Source organism: Lupinus angustifolius, chromosome LG01 (genome assembly GCF_001865875.1).
Source record: "Lupinus angustifolius cultivar Tanjil chromosome LG01, LupAngTanjil_v1.0, whole genome shotgun sequence".
Taxonomy (NCBI): domain Eukaryota; kingdom Viridiplantae; phylum Streptophyta; class Magnoliopsida; order Fabales; family Fabaceae; genus Lupinus; species Lupinus angustifolius.
This window is the reverse complement of record NC_032009.1, coordinates 18,110,577-18,128,045: the sequence shown is the minus strand read 5'-3', so window position 1 is coordinate 18,128,045 and position 17,469 is coordinate 18,110,577. Positions and strand designations below refer to the sequence as shown.

General features: G+C 32.2%; 1 protein-coding gene across 2 annotated transcripts; it reads left to right on the top strand.

The window, feature by feature from the left end:
- Positions 266–4,144, top strand: LOC109350575 (glyoxylate/hydroxypyruvate reductase HPR3-like). 2 transcript variants are annotated; one of them, XM_019591803.1, is made up of 3 exons: positions 266–742; positions 3,417–3,945; positions 4,003–4,144. In XM_019591803.1, exons 1-2 carry the CDS (start codon positions 302–304, stop codon positions 3,939–3,941), a joined length of 966 nt encoding a protein of 321 aa, XP_019447348.1. In that variant the 5' UTR covers positions 266–301; the 3' UTR covers positions 3,942–3,945; positions 4,003–4,144. The 2 variants fall into 2 exon arrangements, with proteins under 2 accessions (XP_019447348.1, XP_019447346.1); XM_019591801.1 differs by lacking the exon at positions 266–742 and adding an exon at positions 2,260–2,735.

Genomic DNA, 17,469 nt, shown 5'->3' with positions numbered 1-17,469 from the left:
ATCTAGTGAGGCCTTACACGACTAGACTAATATCTTATTGGTTGTATAAATATATTTAAATCTTCAATCATTTATATTTATATACAATATAATATCTATACATTATCACTATCAGTATAAAGATTTATATATAAATCAATCATTCATTTATATTTTTTTTAAGATTCAACATTCATTAAAAAAACAAAAAAATAAATGGTTGATAATACAATGACATAAAACTCCTGGGCATTTTTTTTTTTCTCTTTCTATGTTTGATAAGTAATAATGATATCGTATTTTATTCATTCCACTATTAGAAATGGAGGTTTTTCCAAAAGTGTTAGTTCTTGGTCTTCCAACATGCTACGAAACTCTTCAATCAATTTACTCTCACAAATTCAATTTCATAAACCCTAATTCTTCAAATCTCCCACTTCATCAATTCATCATTTCCAATCACCCTCCTTCCATTAGAGCCATACTCTGCAGTGTCTCCTTCCCCCTCACCGCCGATTTCCTCCGCCTCTTCCCGTCTCTCGGCCTTGTCGTCACCACCAGTGCCGGAACGGATCACATTGACCTGAACGAGTGTCGCCGCCTTCGAATCAATGTTGCCGGTGCCGGAGGATTGTTCTCGGAGGATGTTGCTGATAAGGCGGTGGCTTTGCTCATTGATACCATGAGGAAAATTTCGGCGGCGGATCGATATGTACAGACGAGGAATCACGGTGGCGAGTGGGATTTTCCTCTTGGTTATAAGGTTTATGCTTCTTATTTTTCCTCTTATCTTATCCTATCTTCTATTGTGGTTTATATTTTATTGATTTGGATTTTCCTATTTGTTATTTTATTTTTTTAGTATTAGTCCCTATTCATTTGTATTACTGTGTAAGAATATTATTATGTTAATAAAAGATGGATATTAACCACAATTATTATGTACCAAAAAAACAAAACTAGATATTGAACTCTATCACTTTTACTTAAAAAGTTAATGAAAGATGACACGCCAATTGTGTAAAAAAACCTTTACTTTTTTTATTATATTCATTTATATCTAATATAGTAACAGTGTAAAAAATTCTTAATTTGACAGTACAGTAACATTTGTACTCTCAATATATATTGGAAAAAATAAGATGTGTCATGCATAGGTTTTTACACTGACCGTTGAATGTTCAATATATTGACAATCTATAAATATATATATTTTTTGTATTACTAAGAGTATCCTTGGATAAGAAACTAATTGTTTTCAGGGTGACTGTCTATTCTAGTAAGGATGGCAATAAGGATGGACAGACATAGATAGTAGCTACCTATTTTGAAATATGAGACCATTATTCATACTCGTTCATACCGTACAAGTATCCACATACAAGTTTTTTGGGTACCCGTAGGTACAATGTGTACCTGCGGGTTTCCTACTTTATAAATGAATTTCTAACTTCCTACTTCTATTATTTTTCGCATAAGATGAAACCTCATTATTTTTGTGCATTTTGATTGAATATTTGATAAAAATGCTAAATCTATTGGAGTATTCTATTTGTGTGATTTGTTGTTCTCATTTCTGTGACAAAAAGTATATATTTTTTGCAAGATATGTGTATTTTCTACACATGTAATGATATTTGTATGACGTTTTACCACCAAATTCAATAAACAATGTAAAAAATGTAAAAAATGTAAACAAAGTAAAATAAAAAGATATACATAATGAAATGAATAATAGGATAATATACTTTTTTTATAAAGATAATATAGTATTCACAAAAATAACGGGTACTCGCAGACACAAGTACCACAATACCCATACCGTTCATATGTGCTACGAATATTTTTAAAAACACGTTTGTAAAACTCGCGAGTACCCGTTTATGACTCGTATCCGTGCCCATATAGACTTTACCTGTAGGTACCCCACAAGTACGAGTTTTTTTGTCATCCCTACCTCCCGACAATTTTTGCTCTCAATAATCGAAATTTTGACCTTTTGGTCATACTAAGAATCTAGTGAGGCCTTACACGACTAGACTAATATCTTATTGGTTGTATAAATATATTTAAATCTTCAATCATTTATATTTATATACAATATAATATCTATACATTATCACTATCAGTATAAAGATTTATATATAAATCAATCATTCATTTATATTTTTTTTAAGATTCAACATTCATTAAAAAAACAAAAAAATAAATGGTTGATAATACAATGACATAAAACTCCTGGGCATTTTTTTTTTTCTCTTTCTATGTTTGATAAGTAATAATGATATCGTATTTTATTCATTCCACTATTAGAAATGGAGGTTTTTCCAAAAGTGTTAGTTCTTGGTCTTCCAACATGCTACGAAACTCTTCAATCAATTTACTCTCACAAATTCAATTTCATAAACCCTAATTCTTCAAATCTCCCACTTCATCAATTCATCATTTCCAATCACCCTCCTTCCATTAGAGCCATACTCTGCAGTGTCTCCTTCCCCCTCACCGCCGATTTCCTCCGCCTCTTCCCGTCTCTCGGCCTTGTCGTCACCACCAGTGCCGGAACGGATCACATTGACCTGAACGAGTGTCGCCGCCTTCGAATCAATGTTGCCGGTGCCGGAGGATTGTTCTCGGAGGATGTTGCTGATAAGGCGGTGGCTTTGCTCATTGATACCATGAGGAAAATTTCGGCGGCGGATCGATATGTACAGACGAGGAATCACGGTGGCGAGTGGGATTTTCCTCTTGGTTATAAGGTTTATGCTTCTTATTTTTCCTCTTATCTTATCCTATCTTCTATTGTGGTTTATATTTTATTGATTTGGATTTTCCTATTTGTTATTTTATTTTTTTAGTATTAGTCCCTATTCATTTGTATTACTGTGTAAGAATATTATTATGTTAATAAAAGATGGATATTAACCACAATTATTATGTACCAAAAAAACAAAACTAGATATTGAACTCTATCACTTTTACTTAAAAAGTTAATGAAAGATGACACGCCAATTGTGTAAAAAAACCTTTACTTTTTTTATTATATTCATTTATATCTAATATAGTAACAGTGTAAAAAATTCTTAATTTGACAGTACATACATATTATGGTTGGTCATGGTGAAAGTGGACTTTAAACCCATTCTATCTTCACTTATATGTTAGGGGTTCTAATTCTGTAGTTTTAGAGTTATGTCTTGATTAAACATAAAAACTTAAAACATATATGATTTACATACTTGAAGTAAATTCTGAATTTTGAAAAAAACTGTACGGTACCCAACTACAACCAAGTTTTTATCTCACTAAGTGGGGTTGACTACATAGATCGAACAATGCTGTATCATAAATTATGTTCATTGACAAAAGAATTTTTTCTATTATACCTTATTATTTGAAGCTGCATTGTATGTAAAGGAGTAAAAGATTCGATGTTTCAGATATCAGGCAAGCGAGTTGGGATTGTTGGATTAGGAAATATTGGCATGGAAGTTGCCAAGAGGATGGAATCTTTTGGTTGCATAATATTATACCATTCAAGGTATCAAAAGTCCTCTGTTTCATACCCTTTTTATTCCAATATTGTTGACCTTGCAACTAATAGTAATGCACTTGTAGTATGTTGTGCACTTAATGAGCAAACAAAACACATAATCAATAGGGAAGTTCTTTTGGCATTAGGAAAAGAAGGGTTTATTGTCAATGTTGGGAGAGGGGGTCTTATTGATGAAAATCAATTGGTAAAGTGTTTGATAGAAGGAGAAATTGGAGGTGCTGGTTTAGATGTGTTTGAGAATGAGCCTCATGTTCCCCAAGAGCTCCTTGCATTGGACAATGTGGTTTTATCTCCACATTGTGCTGCTTTTACTTCAGAGTCTGTCATGAGTTTGTGTGAACTTGTGGGAGGGAATTTAGAATCTTTCTTCTCAAATATGCCCTTAATTACTCCATTGAAACTTGATTGAATTGGGAATCATGATAGATAGCTTAGCATCATGGTGCAATTTTATCTTATCCTTGCAATGAATCTTGAATATTATGAAGAGATTATGACTACTCATGCAGAAGTTGTATATGTGAATGATTTCTATCCGCATGGTAAAATTCTGTATTGGTTCCTAAACTTCAACTGAAGCTTCATTTTAATACCATATTTTATGTTTGTGCCTAATTTATCTCAAAAGTTACTTAAGAGACAGAAAAAGAAAAAAGTGTGACATTTACAGCAGTGACATATTTGCATTATGGGTAATTCAGTTTCTACCAGTTAAATCATCATTGATCAATTCATGAACCTCCTTAATAGGAGGTTTGGCCTAATCAAGAAAAAAGAATTATTATTTCCATTTGGAGAAAAAGGAGAATGATGAATTATTTAAATAGTAATTAAACATATATATGACATTTGCTAATTCAAGTGTAGCAACATCAATACCAAATAAATTATTATTTATCATAGGTTAAGACATTGGAGTTTAAGATGTGGGAGCTTGTGGGGTATGGGAAGATTGTGCAAGATGTTGGTAATTTCGTAAACGTGGGTCTTGGAGTTGTAGTGGAGCAGATAAGAAGGGTATAGAATTGGCGTGATACCAATTCATATATTGTTGCGTATGGAAAGGAGATTGGATTGGAGGTCCTTCCAAGACTTGATTTTTGCGATGACTCCAATGCTCAATCCATTGTGCATGCTTGAAGGTCCAGTTTGTATCTTGATTCCCTCGTTTGTCAACATTATGGAGGGCATCCATATTCTGAGCTGATCTTGGCACCTCCTGCACTAGTCCAAACTGTAGTCTTACTCGATCTGTTTGATGTCACTCCACGATTGAGAAGCAAATCAAAGTGGTACATGCACTTCATACCTTCTTATCATGTTGGACTTGACGTGGTAGGTTATTGTTGTAAGTTTCATATGGGAGCCATTTAAACTACAAAATTATAATGATTTTGTTAGAAATATGAAATATCGTGTGATTCGGTAATGAATAAGAATTTAACAACTTTTACATCGTTGCCTCCCATGTGATCTATACGTGACCTATAGCCCGTCAAATCTCCACGTGGAACTTCAAGAAAGCTTAAGTTGGTGTTACCCCACCTATACAAAATTGAAATTAATTATTATTGACCGAAGTAAAACGTTAGTTAGAAGTGAGATTTATGCAAGGGGAGAAGTTTATATTACCGTGAAGCAAATGGGTAAGAAGGTATATGATCCACCCTAGGTGTAAGAAAAGGTAGACAATACCATGCCCAAGACTGCAAAAGAATCAAGCACCCACCCATGGTCTTTGCATTGGGTTTTGTTGCTCGACATATCTCCCTATACAAGTTCGCCAAACACGCTGAACCCCAGCTGTATCGGTGAACTTTTGATAAGTCTCGAAGTAGAGGTAAGTACATTAAATGTACTCGATTGTTTGATTTGTCGGGCAACAACTCTCCTCCTATAAGGCATAAGATATGTGCCCTACAGAATTGTTCGAGTTGTAACCCCGTAGGATCAGAGGGCATGGTATGAAAGTTTTCAACTAACCAAGATAATTTTAGCGACTCATAATTAAAATATTGTACCTCCCCAATCACACTAGAGATGAATGAGTCCTCTATTTCCAGCGATTGCATAACTGATGTTGTAGAATTTTGACTACAATAAATATAAAAATGTCATAAATTGTTGGAGAATAAAATAAAGTTTTTATAAATATTTATACCTATTTCATAAGTTAGGTTGACATTCTCCATTTTTGATCTCTGGGTTTGACAACTTGGAGAAGTATATCATTTCTCTCTTATATTATGGTTGGTCAATGACCTTATCCAAAATAGATGCCTACATTTTGCATTCTTTGTCAATAATATTTATAATTTACAATAAATTATTGAACGACAATATATAAAATATCTCAAAATAGCTTTACAATACCATAATGTCTTCTTTCCCGATAAGACTTCAAATCCTATGTGTCTAACTTATAAATGACATAGTCATCAATGTCTATTACAATTAAGTACCACTGAGAATTAACTTCAACTATTGGCACATAGACCTAGTTTAATAAAAATATTAGAAATAAGTTTTTTAATTTGAAGGAGAGCCTAAAATTAAATTTGTTTAAAATGTTACATATTTTATATCAGGAGAGGGAGACATCCACATATTCATATATTTTGTAACAATCATATTGTCAAGCATTCCAAGAAGGACATCAACCTAAACATAAGAAAATTGTAATTAATTACATATTGAAAATTATACAGTTAATAAATTTTAATTATTTTGTCCTTATCGAAAATGAAGGTGGCATGTACCAAGTTGTGATGAGAGCATCACTATGCCTCTCCACATGTGTTTTTAGTTTGGCAAGAATGGTGAAAACCTATTCATTTTTTTATTAATAATTTGTTACGTGTTTCAAAATAAGTATAAATTAATTTCAAATGTTCGATAGCACTATATATTAATTCACGACGTTGTCAAGTCTAATAACAATTTATCTCCATCTAAGCTCATGGCCTCACCAGTAGTAAGGTGGTTATGCAAGCCATCCACTAAATTGTTTTTTCACAATTTTCTCTCATTTGAAATGTGCTATTTCCAAATTCTTATATAACTTAAACACACTACCATCAAAACTGTGTATTTGTTTGCTGCAATCAACCCATGATTTATAGATTTTAGGAACTCTACCAACAAAGACAACATAATATTTTTTCCCGTGCATTTTATGAACTACTTTACCCAAATATCTTAAGTCTTATATAGGAAACACACTACAACACAATACCAATTAATTTTGAATTTTAGCAAGCTCAAAGAAACCGTTCAGGCCCAAAACGACGTCAATGTTTTGAGTTGACGGGTTGGGCAGGATATCATAGTTGTTGGGCCTTGTCAAACTGAGTCAGTGAAGGTGTAACGCCTCCAAAATTACTCCATAAATATTGTGCTCAAAAATGAGTTTTTTTTTAATAATGTAATATAAAATTATTATTTTTATATTTGTTTTCTTTTTAGGACATCACTTTAAGTAACATAAATTGCAGAAAATCAATAACCGTAATAACCCAACATATCTTTGAATAGCTCTTCATTAAAAGAGAGTGAAACATTAGCACAAAATACAAGGCAAAATTTTGATCATCGCTCAAATTAAACTATTCAAAATACCCTACACAAGTGTCCTATACTCAAAAGCAAAACAAATAGTCAATGGCGCCTAAAGACCAACTCCAAAACTAGCAGGGATGCTAGAGCCCTCACTCGGATCTTCCTCTATCTCGGAATCCGAGGAGAGATATATCACCTCTATAGAATCCTCTATATCCACTAGCTCCATGCACTCGTTTTGTAACAACTAGAATTTTCTGTGTATATTTTATTAATTATTTATTTTACTAACGATTAATTTTAGAAATTAATCGATATTGATTTAGGCCAAACCTTAGTTGAGGGTTAGTCTTTTTTTGTGAATTCCTATTTTGTGATAACTTTTTGCAATTTTCTGTGATGAAAAGTTTTTGAGCTACTGTCGGACCCAAATTCGCACGAATTCGGCCCAAAAACGTGTTTTCGAGTTCCGTAACTCAATCAAATTCCGATAGCACTATTGGCTTCAAAATGTTATTCCGCATCAAGTTAGACATCAAATTCATCTATAACACATTTCTAAATATTTTTCACTCCAAATTCTATGTTTTGAAGTTCTAACCGTAAACCGAAATCAGAAGATTTTTAATATCCGACCGAGTATTAGCCGACAATACTCGGGCATGGTTTAATCGCGAATGTTTCACCGAAGAGGCCACATCACTTCCATGAGTGAAACTTGCTTGTTAAACAAGCAAAAGTACAAATCTCTTACACAAAATCACTTAAATCACTCATCTACCTCTTACACAATCCACGTTTTGAAATTGCTTTGGTCTTTCCCTCCCATATATAATTTATTTTTCTTTAAGAGTCAACTCCTAGCTTGGAGAAAACACTTGACATTTTCACTCTCTCTCTCTTTACTTTTGAAATTTCTAAGAACTCTCAAGTTAGTTCTCCATTTTTTATTCTTCATTCTTTAAGATCTAACCATTAGATGTTTATGAAATTTTAATATGGTGTTTATATGTATGTTAAGAATATTTTCAACCTTAACGGTTGAAAATAATCGTAACTAGGGATGGCAAAGGGCACGGGCGGACACGGGTAATAGCTACCCGCTACCCGTTTCAAAATAGAAGAGTAATACTCATACACACCCGTACCCGTACGGGTACCCGTGAGCGGGTATTTGCGGGTATTTCTGGGTACCCGCGGGTACAACGGGTACCCGTGGGTTTCTCTAATATAAATAATTTTTAAAATTTTTACTTAAATTGTGTTTTAAATAAGATGAAACTTAATTATTTTTGTACATTTTCATTGAATATTTGGCAAAAATGCTAAATTTATTGGTGGTTTCCATTTGTGTGATTTTTTGTTCTCATTTTTTTAACAAAAAATATATATTTTCTTTGTAAAACATGTGTCTTTTTGCACATGTAATAATATTTGTAGGGTGTTTCACCACCAAACTCAATAAAATATGTAAACAAAGTAAAAAAAAAATATACATAGTATAATAAATGTTAGAATAATATATTTTTTATTTTAATTAAATATAATATATTAATCACATAAATAACGGGTACCCACGGGTACGGGTACCATAATACCCGTACCCGCCCGTATGTACTACAGACATTTTTAAAAACTCATTTATAATACTTGCGGGTACCCGTTTGTGACCCGTACCCGTGCCCGTACGGGTTTTACCCGCGGGTACGGGTTTTTTTGCCATCCCTATTCGTAACATACATATAAACATCTAATGTTTAATTCTCAAAGATTGAAAATGTTCTTAACATATATATATACATCATACTCATCACCGTATGAAGATTTAAAATCTTCAACAACCTCATTGTTGCGTATATGGCTTACACATTGTTGAAAGTGATGCAAAAACTCAGTCACATTTTATCCAGACTCTATGTACCTCCCCATTTGTGAATGTAAGCCCCCACACATCATGTGGTATGCAAACCAGCATAGAACTTTCCCCAGATGTAAAACATAACCCACATACTTTTGCAATCATAATTTTGAGCGCCCTAAGCATTGTTTTGAAATCCATGTTTGATGATAACATCCTCCCACATCATGCGGAAATATTCAACCTCAACATCAACATACATAACTCTCTGAAAATCCTTATGAAAGTTCTTCTTTACATTTTTTCCAGCATTATTACATATATGCAAAGCGCATAACATATGATGAGCTTCAGGATAATCTCTTTGGATTGTATTCCTCATTGCGAAGTCCCCATCGGTGATAACATATTTTCGTTGTTTCCCATTCATTGCCTCTAAAAAAAATTCAAGAAGCCACACATATGTTTGCTCTGTCTCATTTGACACAACAACTACAACAAATATTGTTATTTGCTTGTGATGATTTACACCAGAAAATACGACGACTGAAAATTTAAATTTGTTTCGACCGTAAGTTGCATCAAAAGCAACAACATCTCTGAAAATTTAGTAATCGAAAATGCTACATCCATTAGCCCAGAACAATTGTTGCAACTTACATTCTTCATCTACGGTATGCCCCAATATATTATACATTCTATTTTCGATTGCTCCTTCATGTATTGTAAGCTTCTTCTACATCACCATTTCATATCCTTCTTTGCTTCTAGCTTTGATTGTACATGTCTTTCTTCAAACCAAATGTCTAAACATTTGATTCTTCATCCTTTAAGATCTAACCATTAGATGTTTATGAAATTTTAGTATGATGGTTATATGTATGTCAAGAACATTTTCAACCTTTAGGAAGATTATTTGAAAATTTCAACGGTTGAAAATATTCTTAACATACATACAAATGTCATTCTAAAATTTCATAAACATCTAATGGTTAGATCTTAAAGTATGAAGAATAAAAACTGGAGAATTACCTTGAGAGTTCTTAGAAATTTCAAAAGTAAAGAGAGAGTGAAAATGGCAAGTGTTTTCTCTAAGTTATGAGTTGACTCTTCAAGAAAAAGAAATCAGATTTGGGGAGGGGAAAGACCAAAAGAATTTCAAAAAGTGGATTGTGTTAGAGGTAGATAAGTGATTTAAGTGATTTTGGGTAAAAGATTTGTACTTTTGCTTGTTTAACAAGCAAGCTTCACTCACGAAAGTGATAAGACCTCTTCAACGAAACATTCGTAATTAAATCATGCCTGAGTATTGTCGGCTAATACTCGGCCGGATATTAAAAATATCTCGATTTCAGTTTACTATTAGAACTTCAAAACACGGAATTCAAAGTGAAAAATATTTAGAAATGTATGTTGTACGAACTTGATGTCTATATTTACCACAAAATTTGGGCGAATTTGGGTGAATTTGTGTCCGACAATAGCTCAAAAACTTCCCGTCATAGAAAATTACAAAACTTTACCACAAAATAGGAATTCACAAAAAAAAAAGTAACATTCAACTAAGGTTTAGCCTAAATTAATACCTATTAATTTCTAAAATTATTCATTAGTAAAATAAATAATTAATAAAATATACACAGAAAATTCACAGTGTTATAGAAGGCATATGTCTCCTTGGCCCAAGAAGACTTTAGACCTAGGAAATGGCTAGTACACATGCTTTTGCAGAAACTCTTCCTGGACCATACCAATATTAAGTGTAGTCATAAGTCTCTTTGGCCCAAACTGACTTCATCCAATTACGAAGTCGTTAACCCAATATACGAAGTGCAGGCTTTTCACACATTTCCTTGGGTTGATGCCTAACTTGCAATTAAAGTGGACGCAATATTGATTGGACTTGACAAATTTTGGGTTCTGATTGTAGGCCTACTTTAAATGCTGAAAAACAACTTCCAAGCATACTTTCAATAATTCTACTTTTCTATTAAACTATGCTACTACTTTTCCCTCATATAAATTAACATCACTTTCAAGAATTATCCATCAATATTTACAACTTCATTTTACTACACTATCAACTTACTTTTGACATTAACAACAAACTTTCTTATCTAGTTATCTTCGTATACCTTCAGCTGAAATGGCTGAATCAATCTTGCTAAGGTTACAAGATCAACATAGACAATCTATGATCAATTCTTCGGTTAGTTTATTTTTCGTATACATTCATTCACCACTTGAATTTTTTTTACTTATTTTCTGTCAAAATTTATTTATATTTACATCGTAAGCTAATTTTAGCAAAAAGGACTTTAACACATGGTAAACAGAAGTAAAGTATGAACAAGGACCTACTACATTCACCAAATTTAATTTTTTTACTTATTTTCTATCACAATTTATTTATAATTTTATAAATTGTAAGCTAATCTATTTATTTATATAACTTATTATATTTTCTAATAACTTTAATTTTTTTATAAGACCCAGCTAAAAAATAGATGAAATTGAGACATGTCAATTTCATTGGAGAAGAATCATTATTAGAAGATCTATTAAAGTTTACAGGGTTTTCATAAATATCTCACATCCGATCTTACAACATAGATTCATCTTTAATTATTGCTCTAGTTGAATGATGCAAACTTGAGACTCACACCTTTCATCTTCCATATGATGAATGCACAATTACTTTGGAAGATGTTTTACTCCAACTAGGAGTTAGGGTTAATGGTTTACCGATAGCGGGATCCACTTTTTTATTGGAATGAATTGTGTATGGACTTTTTGGGAAAGTTTCTAATTAAAGGAATAGATATGTGTAGGTGTGAGTTAAAATTAACTTGGTTAATTCAAAACTTTAGCCACCTGTCATCTCAATCTACATGTGTGAGATTAATGTTGTGAATCTGATATGATAACCATTTAAACTAAAAAATTAAGAAAACATATTATTAGGAAATCGAAAATTGTTTTAAGTTCTAACGAATAAAAGTTTAAGAATTTTTACGTCAATGATATCCATATGATCTAAGTGTGACATATATCCCGTCAAATCTCCATGTGGAATTCCTTAAAAGTTACAATTGCCGGTCCCGACCTATACAAAATTGAAATTAATTATAATGGACAAAAGAAAAATTTATGCTATAAATAAAATTTAAAAATAGGTAAAAAATTATATTACCATGAAGCAAATGGATAAATAGGTAAAACTTGTACGCTAGATCCAAGAAAAAGTAGGTAATACCATGCCCAAGATTTTAAAAATAGCAAACACCCTCTCATTGTTTTTGTATTTGGTTTTATTGTGTGACATATTAATACATTAAATGTACTCAATTATTTGATTTATTGGGCAGCAACTAACATCCTATAAGGCATAAGATATGTGTTGTACAAAATTGTTCAGAGTCCTAATTCCTTAGGGTGAGAGGGCATGGTGTAAAAGTTTTCAAACAAGATAATTTTAACTCACCCATTATATTTTTGCCTTCTATGAGAACTTTTCTCAATAGCTCCATACATAGATCATTCCAATAAAAAATAATTGGTCTCGTAATTGGTAGGTTATTAATATTAACTTGTAAGTGAAGTGAAATATCTTCTAAAAGTAATCATGCAATCACCACATGGGATATAAAATGTATGTGTTTCGGACCTCCATTTTTTAACAAAAGAAATATTTAAAATCGATCATGCAATAACAGGTCATTTCCAAACAATCCGCTATGTCTGAATTTAATTAAATTCTTAGATAAGCCCTGTAAAAATAAACAACATAAAAAGTTTTAGAATATAAAATTTTGTTTCAAATAATTTTGTTTGTGGGAGTTGTAGCTGTATTTATCTTTGCTGATCCATGGTTCTGAAAATACGATTTATTTAAGATATACCAATGTTTATTTTTCCTTTTACTTTAACTGCTAGTTTCATTTGACTTAAGCTTTATGAGGCATAGTTGATTTGGTGTTTTTTTGTAAAAGAAAAGATAGATTTACAGTTTAGAATCCTATTAGCGAGTTAAGATTTTACAGACAACTAGTATATATTCTATTTGATGTTATATTTTTGGAGCATATTAGTAAACTAAGATTTTACATTTTAAATCAAATCAAAAGTGGATACTTATTTTACACGCAACTAGCACATCTCTTTGATGATGCAAGGCAATATTAAATATTAATAATGTAAATATCATACATGATTTATTACAGCAATAATGTTCTTTTTGAAGTTTATAACTAAATGATATTAAGAATCAAGAATAAAACAAAATTAAAATTATAATGATTGTACTAAGTTAAAAAGTATATAGTTTTCACTCCTCTTTCACGACTTCAGATAAATGCAGAAAAGGTTGGACGTACACTTTGCTGTAGCTTGTGGAATCTTTTTCAAAAACTGACATATGTTACACCGATTTGAAAAAACACTGTGTTTTGGTGGCAGTGTCTAGTTGAAGTCAGAAATGGTGGGGTTAGATGAGTGAAAATCAATTGATCCATTTTTGTGTTTCATTTTATTTTAATCCAATTAAAAAGTACTAACTAACTAAAAAGAAAAATCTTAAAAATAGAAAATAATTTTTTTTATATTTACTTAAAAGAATGTAATTTGCTTAAAATATAAATATTGTTACTTACTAAATAATTTTTTATACACGTGTGTGTGAACTTTTCTTGCTTGGTTTTTTTTATCCAGATATTCTTATTCTTAGAAAAAGTTTGAAGTTGCAAAATTTTAAAATATATGTCAAAGTTGGAAGATCGGTTCTGGACAAGTATATACAAGGAAGAAGAGTTTAGACACAGATTTGAAAAAAAATACCTAGTAATTAACATAGAGTACTTTATATTAGATGTATCCATTTGTGTGTAAAGCTTTGTTTACATGACAAGTCTACAATGTCCTCTTACATTTCTCCAAATTTAAATTTAAATTTCATTTAATTGATATGATGTTTTAAAGTGGGTGAATTTATTTTTGACCATATAAGTGGAAAATATACACGGGTAGTGTAGTCTACAATGTCCTCTTACATTTCTCCAAATTTAAATTTAAATTCCATTTAATTGATATGGTGTTTTACATGACAGTGTAGTTTGATTATACTATCCCACGTTTGGTGTATGTTTTGAAATATTTACGGGATTGAGGTATTTATTAGTGGATCTCGTGGATGGTATCCACGATTTCACCACACTCGTGGATCACATTCACCATTTTCCACCAAACTCGTGGACCCCATCCACGATTTCCTTACACCGTGTCAGGTCCCTGTAAATCATGGACTAGGAACACGAGTTTCCTGGCAATATCGTGGACCCAATACACGAGTTCCATGCAATCTCGTAGATCATGTACACGAGATCCAAGTCGTGTCTTGGATCCACGATATTCAAGCAATATTTATACCTCATCCATCCCGGCTATAAACCACACTGAAGGAAGAAAATGTATGAACAATCTTTAGGTTAATTTGTAATTGAAGAACTTTGATTATTGAAGGTAACTAAAAATACTTTATATTTTTTCAGTTCATTTACTTTATAGTTAATTTTATCTAATGTTACTTATGTTTAAATGTAAACATCGTTTGTTTCTATTTTACTGTATGTTATATGTAGATGACAATTATTAGAGATATTGTTAGTGATTTTAGTGATTAGGATGACATTGAGCTATGTGATGACGACGATGATGTTCAGATTACCACTACTGAATCGGTTAGCATAATATATGATACTCCTTCATCTTTTTTTGTTAGCATTGATTATCAGTCTGGACAAAATTTTCCATATAGAAGTACTCACATAAGTACTGATATGGATAATAATCTTTTTATTGGTATGCAATTTAAATCAAAGGAAGCAACAATAAATGCTGTAAAACAATTTCATATTAGAAATTATGTTGATTACCATGTGGATGAGTCTAGGCCAGATAGATATGTTGCAAAATGTAAATATCATGGTGTTGGGTGTGAATGGAGACTTTGGGCATCGAAAAGTGTGAAGCGTGATATTTGGGAGATTAGAAAAATTAGTGGAAGACACACTTGTGTATCCAGTAATGTTTCTCAAGATCACACGAAGTTGAACTCATCTTTCATCGCAAACTGCATTCTTCAACTAGTATTAGAAGATCCTGATATACCAATTAAAGCATTAGTTAAAGAAGAAGTGGTCACTCGTTTGGTTATACGGTGACATATAGGAAGGCTTGGACTACTAAACAAATAGCAATGTCCCAAATTTATGGTGATTAGGAATGATCATACAAGGAGTTACCTCGTTGGTTGAATGTTGTTCAATATTATGCATCAGGTACAATTGTAAGATATTCAACATCTAACCATGAAAAACATAATACTTTAATTCTTGATAGGGTTTTTGGGCTTTCAAGCCATGCATTGAAGGATTAGGTTTTTGCAAATCAATCATTCAAGTGGATGACACATTTTTGACTGGAAAATATACTGGAACATTGTTAATAGCTAGTTCTCAATATGGTAATAGACGTATATTTCAAGTAGCATTTGTCATTGTAGAAGGAGAGACCAAAGAAGCATGAGAATGGTTTTTCTACAATCTTCGGACTTATGTTACCCACAACCAAATATTTGTATAATATCAGATAAGAGTACAGGTTTGTTGGGTGCAATACGTATTGAGCTCCCTCAATGGTGTGATGGTCAATCTGTATATTGCATTCGTCATGTTGCTAGCAATTTCAACAAGGAGTTCCGAGATAATGATTGGAAAGAAAAAGTCAATGAAATGGGTATGTCTTGAAATGAATCTCATTTATGTGAAATTGTTTGTTTATTTGATTTATGTGAATAATAATGAACTTGTTGTAGGATATGAATTGATGCGGCCTCGATTCGAGCGAATGCTTGCTCTATTGCGTCAAAAAACTTGAGAGCAACAGCTTGGTTTGATAAAATCCCAAAAGTAAAATGGACGCAATCATATGATGATGGGAGACGGTACGACCATATGGCAACGAATTTGGCAGAATGTGTGAAAGTTGTTCTCATTAGTTGCCAAATTGAAATCGGAGGATGCTTGCATCTACTACAGTCGTGGACATATGACCGCATCCCAATGCTTGCTCCAAGACTACACAACGATGATTTACAAATATTCTCTTTAGTCCAAAGGTAAATCTTTTTTTTTCAATTTTTTTCCTACACTTGTTCAAATTATAATAGTTTATATTTCAAACTATTTATATAATACTAACTTCAAATAACATTAAATTTTAGGTTGGCGCAACATCTTATCACCACCAACATTCATGGTCATGCAACCAACATAATACGGTCAATGTTGGATCGCTTACTTATTGATGAGGTAATTTCTATAATTTCTTATTATTAATATATTTATTATTATTTATAATTATATTAATTAATTACTAATTTTTTATATATATTAGTTTGTGTGGACTTCATATAGGAACATTACCTATGTGGGCCCCATACTTGATGTAGCCAGAGCATGTGTAACACTCATCTGCTTTGTACTTGTTGATTAACATGCTGCTGATCGGGTGATAAGGCAGTTTGGTCTACAAAAACCCATCCAAGAAGATCCAATTAATCTGGAGAAACAACCAAAGATGGATCTACTTGGAAAAAATGACTACAACTGGCCTCAAAAGGGTAACCAGTGGATTCAAATTTGGAATAACCGGGAAACCTATGTGGTAAATTGTTTTCACGATGACCAGCCTTTATATCAGTACTCACAGTATATGCAATACTTACACATGACAAGGAGATACATCTCTCCAGACGGAGCATATTTAGCCGGATCGGTAATAACAACAACATTTCTAATTGTATTTTATTTTAAATTATATTGACATATCCTAACTGAAAAAATGGAAAAAATTAAAATGTTAGAATATGTCAACACAATTTAAAATAAAATGTAATTAGAAATGTTTTTGTTATTACCGATCCGGCTGAATATGCTCCGTCTTGAGAGATGTATTTCCTTGTCCTTTGTAAGTACCATAGCATATACTGCGAGCACTGATACAAAGGCTGGTCATCGGAAAAATCATTTACCACATAGGTTTCCTGGTTATTCCAAATTTGAATCCACTGGTTATGCTTTTGAGACGAGTTGTAGTCATTTTCCCACATAGATTCATCTTGTGTTGTTTCTCCAGATTAATTGGATCTTCTAGGATTGGTTGTTATAGACCAAACAACATCATCACCCGATCAACAGCATGCCACTCAACAAGTGCAAAGCATATGAGTCGTACACGTGCTCTGGCTACATCAGGTATGGGCCCACATAGGTAATTTTCCTATATGGGTCTACACAAACTAATATATAAACAAAATTAGTAATTAATTAATATTAGAAAAATTAGAAATAATAACAAATATATTAATAATAAAAAATTATTAATAATAAGAATTTACAGAAATTACCTGATCAATGCGCAAGCGATCCAATATTGACCGTATTATGTTGGTTGCATGACCAGG